We start from the raw sequence: 9,173 nt of genomic DNA, 5'->3' as shown, positions 1-9,173 counted from the left end.
TTTTTTTTTTTTTTTTTTTTTTTTTTGTCGTAGAAGATTTGATATGCATTCAACTCATAGCTCATGAGAATTTTCCGATTTACATATGATCGTTTTTGTAAGACGATCTCTTTAACTTCAAACTCTTATGATCATTATGCATCTTAATCTAATCAGGGTGCAGGCCTTGATCTTGTCCCCTACGAGAGAATTGGCAACTCAGACGGAGAAGGTTATATTGGCAATTGGCGACTACATAAATATACAAGCACACTCATGTATCGGAGGAAAAAGTGTAGGTGAAGATATCAGAAAGCTTGAGTTTGGAGTTCAGGTTGTGTCAGGAACTCCTGGAAGAGTCTGTGACATGATCAAGAGAAGGACACTGCGTACCAGAGCCATTAAGTTGTTAATTTTGGTAATTTTGGGTGCCCTTCAATTTATCTCTCCTTTGTAATGTGGTTTTCTAATATTTGCTTTTTCAGGATGAGTCTGATGAAATGCTGAGCAGAGGGTTTAAAGACCAAATTTATGATGTATATCGATATCTCCCACCAGAACTTCAGGTTCTCCCGCTCTCCGTCTTCCCCCCAATGTGTTAATGATTGTGCTCATGGGAGGCATAGGAGGATAAAAATGAAATGCAGCTCTGTCATTGAATTGTTGCTAAGCATGTCTTCTTTAACTTGTTGAACATGAAAATGATTATTTTTCATACATGCTTTTCTAAACGTATTGATGACAAATTTGTTGGTACAATAATATTTTTTCTGCAATATTACATGTAGTTGATTTTCTATTTTGTACGGGAAGAGTTAGGACTTCTCAGACCAAGAAATAACAGTAGTGTTTTCCCAAATAATTTTTTATGGTTTCTATGATGTCCTTGATGTGGCAGACATTTAATCTTGATTTTTGCTTGCATTTGTTTCCTTCGTGTGTCAGTTTATAACAAATGTGATACTGATTATATATTCTTGTACATATAGGATTTCTAAATTTTATACTTTGTGTCCTTTTATGCACTGTTTACCGGTTTGATTATGAGCAACTAGTGTCTTTTACCTGTTTTTATGAATTTATCTATTTATAGGTTGGTTGATTTAATGAGTTTTCCCATCAATATTTATGATAGGTTGTCTTGATTTCTGCTACCCTTCCTCATGAAATCCTTGAGATGACAAACAAGTTTATGACAGATCCTGTGAGGATCCTTGTCAAGCGTGATGAGTTAACTTTAGAGGTTTGTAATATTTTATTTGTAGATGATGAAATTCTCTCCTGAAATATATCAACATCCTGATGCATGCTTTTAAATTGACAGGGTATTAAGCAATTCTTCGTTGCAGTTGAAAGGGAAGAGTGGAAATTTGATACCTTATGTGATCTTTATGACACCTTGACTATCACCCAAGCTGTAATTTTCTGTAACACTAAGCGAAAGGTAATGTGGTCAAATTTGTTTAGTTCTCCTTCAAATAGATCTTCTAGAACGCTTGTCAGACTCATTCTGAAGCAGAAAATATTTTATTGTTAGATATTTTATGCATGTTTTCCTTTATACATGATTTTGGTATGTTCCGAATGTTTGGAACATTGTTTTATTATTGTGCAACCTTTGGTCCTCATCCTTATTTATTGTTTTAGAACAATTTTACCCGGCAACAGTGTGACCTGAAAAGTCTATTTGAGGATAGAACTAGCTTTTATTAATTAGAAAGAGCATATCATTGCATAAGAATAATCCCAGAGATCCTCTGCATTCATAACCCCTGGTCACTATAACCAAAAAAGTCCCGTATTCTACTGGACTTTCCTTCTAAATACTTGCTGATAATCCCAGAGATCCTCTACACTCATAGCCCCTGGTCACTATAACCCAAAGAGTACCCATATTCTACTGGACTTTCCTTCTAAATACTTGCTGAGGATCACACTGAAGCTAACTATTAGTTGCAAAGCGTCCTACAGCCTCTATCACAACTACTTATCAGACCTATCCCTTACCCTTTGTCTACTATGTGCTTCTAACAACTGGATGCCTATCTCAGTTCTAGATCACATTGCACTGATTCTTGGACTCCTTTATCTGATGTGAGAATTTAAATATTTTCTCTTTCATGGGGGTTTCTGCCTTTTTGTATTTGCATACTATCATTGAAATTGTTTTTTATAGATTTTTTTATGTGATCTGCTGCCTGCAGGTTGAATGGTTGACTGAGAAGATGCGAAGTAATAACTTCACAGTTTCCCATATGCATGGGGACATGCCTCAAAAGGAAAGAGATGCAATCATGGGGGAGTTCCGATCTGGAACTACTCGTGTCCTAATCACTACTGATGTTTGGGCAAGAGGACTTGATGTTCAGCAGGCAAGTTATTGGTTCTTTTATTTTATTGATCTTTGTCAATGGGCCGTACGAATTCATGCTGCTCTAGTTGTAGTTGTCTTAGTTAATTTCATGTTGGTACTCAATGAAGTTAGAATGAATAAATGATAATATGATCTGATCGAGTATACTATTTTCTCTATGTTCTCCGTAACTCTTCTTAGTGTTGAGTTGAGTGTTATAATGTCCATAAAGTTATTTGTAGCAGAATCATATGCATTAGTTCGATTGTCTTTAGTTCTCTCATAGTGAAGATTGTCATTGTGCTTTCTTCGTTCATGAGGTCCTTTTCTTCCCGCCCTTTTGAGATAAGTGACAGTTTCTGCGGAGGGCTACTTGGTTTCTACTTGGTTTTCAGTTCTTTGGTCACTAGTGAGGTTTACTGCATCTTTTTGGTCTTCGGTTGTTTAGGAGTTATGTAACTATTTATTAGGTTTTATTCTTCTCGATTGGAGCCCTTTCTGTATAGTTAGTCTTTGTGACTTCCTTTCTGGGCGGTCCTTTTTGTTCTTTTGTTTTCTTTCATATTTCTCAATGAAACAGGTGTTTCGTATATAAAAATGGTCTTCTATTTATGAACATACCATTAGTTCAGTTGATCACTAGGATACTTTGTGGATCATATGCATCGGTTATAGGTTACTAAGGTAGTTTTATCAAAGGATTTGAAGTTGTGTAAAATGATCATGGTGTTTTTTTTCCATGTTTGGTGAATCACTGGATAATCATCATTTTCTATTCTCTAGAAAAACATCTCTAAATGATGATATATAGAGAAGAGTAGGCATTGGATATTTTGAGGACAATTTTTTTTTTTTGAGTTTACATCATCAATTGGTACGTCCCACAAATCTCCGTGAATGTCCTAATTTGAACTCCCATGCGTTTGTAAATATCTTTGTGCTTATTTTCCTTTTATTACTGATCGTGGCAAGTATCCCAAAAAATATACAAGTTCTTATGTTTATTGCATTAACCTTTGTTAGGTATCACTAGTGATAAATTATGACCTTCCAAACAATCGAGAGCTTTACATTCACAGGATAGGAAGGTCGGGTCGGTTTGGGCGCAAGGTATGACACTTTAATTCTATATTACAGTTGATTTCGTAGGATTCCGCTCCAAGTAAACAGTATGGATAACATGTAGCTTTATGTTTCCTTGCATGGAAGCTATGTCTAACTTGAAACTTCACCAACCTTGTGAAAGTAATGAAACATTTTTTAATGCGGATTTATGGCTTAACACAGGGTGTTGCTATTAACTTTGTGAAAAGTGATGACATCAAGATCCTGAGAGATATTGAGCAATACTACAGTACCCAGATTGATGAGATGCCCATGAACGTTGCTGATTTGATTTAACTCTGCGTGATGCCGTTATATTCTGTGTGGAAGATTTGTGTTAATATGCTCACACTTGAGGTTTTGTGTTCTTATAAATGTCGTTTTTATTGGTGATAAAATGTAGCGTAGGAAGTTTAACGACCTTTTTCTGACTAGTGGCTTGGATGTGTCCATAAATTGTATAATACCTGCGATCCATTTTTCCAAGGGGGAAAGGAACTCAGATATATTTTCGATGACTTAGTGTTTTGATGACTTATCTTTGCAGTGGGGCGATTATAAAAGTTCTAAAATAGGATCAATTACCATCTTAGTGTTTTGATGCCGACTCAGGATTGGTGGATGTTTAAATCATGCTAAACACAAATGATGATGACTGATGGTGGATGTTGCTTTAACTTGACACACCTTATGAGTCTTGAGTTCCAAAGAGATTATGGTCGCAAGGCTTTAGGAATTGACGAAAGGGCACCACCAGATCATGCTTAATTTCTTTGCTTAATTTGACTAAAGAAGTATTAGTTTTTTATTTCATGAATTAAATTATATATATATATATATATATATATATATATATGCACAATATGTTATTAATAATCATGTTATAATAAGTAATTTGAGGTAAACCTACATCATGGAACTAAAATTGAACCATTTCCTTAACATGGGCGACTTATTATTGCCCAATTTTAAGATCTAGAGATGAATATGATCAATTATTCAAATTGATTTATGCTTAATCATGCTATAAAGTCAAAAACACATTCAGATACAACTTATACTCAACCTCATATTCAAAACACAAAACATTTAGGAAACATATGTTCAAACAATACGTTTCATATGTTTAAAACATTTATGAAACACATGTTCAAACAATACGTTCCATCATCATAAAAGTGACATTTAGTATGAACACAAACAAAGCACACTCATACATTGCCCATCATTCTGGAATCAAGTTCTTTTCTGAAGAAGCCAAATGGGCTGAATTGCCCCGGGAGGAAGGGGAATTTGACAGGATGCCAAAATTTAACGAACAGAAGTGATACATTTCAACAACATTCATACAAGGGATCCTAAAAACTAAGCACTTACAAGACGGTATTTATGTGAAGAGCTTTAAGCAAAGATGTGGCCATTTGCTTCACCAACACCTGCCCACCAGACCGTTGTCCATCCCTGCGTTCCTCAATCAAATTCTGAAGTTTATGAGGTAAATCATTCTCCACAATCAATTGCTTGGGTCGTGGATGATGCTCATACACAGCCTGCCACACGACCAACATTGTATGTTCAAAATTTGAATAATAATAATAAAAGAAGAATATCATCGACATTTGTTCGATGTTACATCGTTCTGAAATAAAATCCTTCACAAGGCACATCAAACAGAAGGCTGCATGTATAAAGATCTCTTACCTTTATCAGCTTAAGTAGATTAAGCCGAGCAATCGCATCTTGGTGGTCCAGCCTTGCTATAAGCAATGGGGTCAATCCGTTCACGGCCAAAGTCGTATTGATTCGGGAAGATTTTCTGCAATTGGAAGTACATGTCGAGTTAATATTGATAAGAAATAAAATATTAAAGTTTGTACTGCAACACATACATTTCCAGTTATTAGGTACTACATTTGTAACCTTAGTATCTTCCCTCTTTTCCTCTCTGGTATAGGGAGGGGAAGTGGGGTTGAAATAATATGGATGATGTTTTCAAATCATTGGATATAGGAGACTGAATAATTTTCACAGGCTAAGAGGTCAGATTGAATAATTTTCTGAGAGGGATGGGGAGGGTGAGGGGTCATAAGGTTACAAATTAAAAAGAAAACATAGTTTACTACTTGGACCATCAAAGATCAGGAAACTCTTTGCTATGAGGAAACTCTTTGCTATGAAGAAGCCACAAAGAAAGAAGAAGAGAATGATGCTGGTATAAAGCATATATGGTTTGGCTACATGCGGCACCCTTGAGCTATAACATTATGCGCGTGTAGATCCTTGACAACACAGAGGAAGTTGGAGTACAGATGGAATAACTTGATTATTCGATAAATTATTTAATTATAGAATTATAACAGTAGCCACAAATCTGAATCAACAAGGGCAAAATCATCCCAAAGTTGCCCAACTGATCCCATTTTATGAGAGACTGACTTTAGGAACCAAGCATCATAAAGTTACAGATTAAACTTGGGACCATTTAAATGTTGGGCAATAATTAACCAGACAGATAAAAGGTACGTACGTAATGATTTTCAAGAAAGGCTCCAATATATGCACAAAATGTTGTTCTGGACAACACTGGAAAAACTTCACCAATTTCTGGACAGCATCCTTCTTCAGCAAAGCTTGTTCAACTTTCCGGTTGTCATTGTCATGAGCCAAGCAAACAGCAATAGAATCCAATGCCGTGACAGACCAAAGCTCATCCTCAAGCAGGCTCAAATACACATCTAGACCTCCGTGGGCTCTTAACTGCTCCCTAGAATTACGCGATGCATGGGCCATATCACACAGTAGAGGCAATGCATATTGTTTCAGAGGAGAGTCTGATATAATAAAATGCATCAAGTGTGGAATAATTCCATTTTCAGCTGCATATTCTTGTCTCCTCTTATTGATCTTACACAAATTGAATAGTGCACTGAGGACCTACAGAGAGTATAGTAAGATGGTAAAACCAATCATAAGGAATACAGTCATGAAGAGAAAAACACAGCACGAAACTCAGGCAAATAATTTTAAGCTAAAACAACAAAGGTATATATTCTTGAGAAAATGTTATCAGACTTGTTAACCTCTAAAGAACTAAGAGATATTCCTCTATTTTTAGGCCATTTTTTCATGGCCTAAAAAATCAATTGCAATAAAAGGTTTTCATATTAAATGTTTACATCTAAACAGGGTTCAGACCAACAATCTTAGGAAACTTCACCTCATATATCTTGTAAATGAGAGGAAACAAGCATTTGGCTAGAGCAGCTATACTTGAGGCATTTTTAGATAAACTACAAATACTGTGTGGAAGCCTAGAGACCTAGACTACGAATAAACAAAATATGGAAAAACAATAATAAGCATGCACAAAGTAAAAGAGAGGAATGCTTATCATGGATCCAAGCATTTATAGAGCACATAAAATGTACAAAAGACTATCGAAGTGTAGGAAAAACATGTTAAAAGAGATTAATAAATACCTTAGAAATTGCCCATTTCAGATGTATATCATGAATATGATCTTATTAGGGTTCTCTCTCTCTCTCTCTCTATATATATATATATATATATATATATATATATATATATATTCCAAGAAAACCGAGCTTTCACTAAGAAAAATAAAAGAATGTACAAGAGCATACAAAAACAAGCCAACGACACAAAGGAATGCAACCACTACCTACCTAAATTGACTAAAATCTAAGAGAATGAACCCAAGCTCTTCAAATGAATGGGTAACAGATGCCTATAAGGACACATTAAACTTAGTCACCTCACGAGCTTTCAATGTCTAACAATTCTATTGTTCCTCTAGAGCCAAATTCTCCAAAACATAAGGAAAAAGTCTGCCACAAAATGTCCTTATCTCAAAATGAGGGATTCAGGAGTACCTCCACAATCATATGCCACACTACCTGCCTTGAGTAGAACATAAGATCAAATGAACTCAAACTTTTGCTCCATAGGAAATGAGCAAACTAACACTCAAACCACAAATGGTCAATATCCTCCCCATGGCGCCCACAAAGAAGGTACCATTGTACAACACAAAAGAAAACTGTCTTTGGATACGATCCAAGGTATTAGATCCTAAGAGTAAAATCTGTTATACAAAGAATTTGGCCTTCTTAAATATTTTACTCTTTGAAGGGAGCGCGAGGGATTACACAAAATATGGAAGAAAGAACTACATGAGAATCCCCTCAACCGATTATGAGTCCAGACTCTAAAGTCTTTTCTCCCAGACTTGCATGAAGATTATGGACAAAAAGCAAAGCCGTAACTTCTGTGGTTTTCTGTTAGACTAAGGTCAATGGACACCCGAGGAAAATGAAGAAAGGGGGCCTAAAGAGGGCAAAACAAAAGCCACCAAGTGAGTCTTCTTAATGAAAGGTAAGAGAGACGAGGAAATAAAGCATAGAAATAATATTCTCCAACTCATCAATCCTCCCAGAAGTAAATCTTCTTATTGAAGAATGGGAAACGAGGAAATAAAGCACAGAAAGAATATTCTCCAACCCACCAATCCTCCCAGAGGTGAACCTAGCTTTCCCCAACCGAACATTTCAAAAACTGAGAGAGAAGGAAAACCCAAAGAGATTGTAATCCAAATATTTTTACTCCATCTTTAAAACAAAGCTTCGCACCTCACACAAAAGGATGGGGTCGTACCTACTCAAAATAAACCAATGCCACATAGCATTAGGTTAGAAGAATTGCTCCAACCATTTTGCTAGTAAAGCCTCATATGAAGTCTTAAATTTCCTGTACCTAACCCTCCCAGGGTCGAAGGATTTGAAACCACATCTCGCCTTGCAAGGGGAGGCCACTTCAGACTAATAGGATAAGTGATAACCTGCTCCCATGGAGAAGAATGCCCTTTTCCAAGAACCCAAGCGCTTATGAACCTTTTCCACCACATGAATTTAGAAAGTATGACACTCCAAGTTACCACCAAGGGGAGTCCTAAATTAGATGAAAGAAATTAATCCACCTTACACCCATTGTTTCCTGACCGGAACAAAAAAAGTCTCATTAGCAAACTGAAAATGAGACAACTGGATTAACTCCTTCTCCATCTTAAAAACTAAATGGCTCTTACCTTCCCCTAACAGCCACACTAGCCTACTCGAGGCATCCATAGGAAATGAGGAGAAAGAGAAAGGGCCAAGAGGAAGTCTTCCTGCCTAGGCCCTTATAAACAAAAATCTTAACTCCCGGTCTACCGTTAAGGAAAATGGAGAAATTTCACCAACCTAATACATGTTAAAACCCAAGATCTCCATTTCCACCCAAAACCCGACTTTATCCACGAAATAACAATCAACAAGATTGCAGGCTTTCTCCAAATCAATCTCATAAATAACCCCTTTTCCTTTCTTGACCAATAAACCCATCTTTCTTCCCCATCAGTTCGAAGCAATATATCTTCCTCCCATTTATCCTCCATAACAATACTGGTGGACCCTTCGTCCACCCTCTCTCCACATACAAGTGGAATACAAGGGCTAATTTATGAATCATCTCCAGAGATCGCAAGTGGGGGAACATCTAACACCTTAACCCACCTATTATTGAAGACATGGCTTCTACACTCAGCCACCATCACAGAATTCCAAGGCTTGGAACTTCACCGGACATGCAAGAATGGTGCCTCTTCCAAAGTCCAAAAGAGACTTTGCACCCTTTTAACACATCGAATAGCGACCATGTTCCCCCCCCCCCCCCCCCCCCC

General features: G+C 36.7%; 2 protein-coding genes across 2 annotated transcripts in view; one reads left to right on the top strand and one right to left on the bottom strand.

Moving 5' to 3' along the window:
• The window catches only part of LOC111482085 (eukaryotic initiation factor 4A-3), a 4,879-nt gene extending 914 nt beyond the window's left edge, over nucleotides 1-3,965 (top strand). The window contains exons 2-8 of the mRNA XM_023127727.1: nucleotides 157-397; nucleotides 465-545; nucleotides 1,115-1,222; nucleotides 1,304-1,423; nucleotides 2,184-2,351; nucleotides 3,356-3,442; nucleotides 3,620-3,965. Coding sequence (XP_022983495.1) covers nucleotides 157-397; nucleotides 465-545; nucleotides 1,115-1,222; nucleotides 1,304-1,423; nucleotides 2,184-2,351; nucleotides 3,356-3,442; nucleotides 3,620-3,733 — 919 coding nt within the window. The 3' untranslated portion in view covers nucleotides 3,734-3,965. The remainder of the gene's footprint in view (nucleotides 1-156; nucleotides 398-464; nucleotides 546-1,114; nucleotides 1,223-1,303; nucleotides 1,424-2,183; nucleotides 2,352-3,355; nucleotides 3,443-3,619) is intronic.
• Nucleotides 3,966-4,479: 514 nt separating this feature from the next.
• The window catches only part of LOC111482083 (MAP3K epsilon protein kinase 1-like), a 26,971-nt gene continuing 22,277 nt past the window's right edge, over nucleotides 4,480-9,173 (bottom strand). The window contains exons 22-24 of the mRNA XM_023127724.1: nucleotides 5,964-6,370; nucleotides 5,138-5,252; nucleotides 4,480-4,986 (exon numbers count right to left, since the gene is read on the bottom strand). Coding sequence (XP_022983492.1) covers nucleotides 4,810-4,986; nucleotides 5,138-5,252; nucleotides 5,964-6,370 — 699 coding nt within the window. The 3' untranslated portion in view covers nucleotides 4,480-4,809. The remainder of the gene's footprint in view (nucleotides 4,987-5,137; nucleotides 5,253-5,963; nucleotides 6,371-9,173) is intronic.

This window comes from Cucurbita maxima, unplaced genomic scaffold (assembly GCF_002738345.1).
Source record: "Cucurbita maxima cultivar Rimu unplaced genomic scaffold, Cmax_1.0 Cma_Scf00007, whole genome shotgun sequence".
Classification (NCBI taxonomy): domain Eukaryota; kingdom Viridiplantae; phylum Streptophyta; class Magnoliopsida; order Cucurbitales; family Cucurbitaceae; genus Cucurbita; species Cucurbita maxima.
The sequence above is the reverse complement of the archived record's forward strand: the minus strand, read 5'-3'. Positions and strand labels throughout refer to the sequence as shown.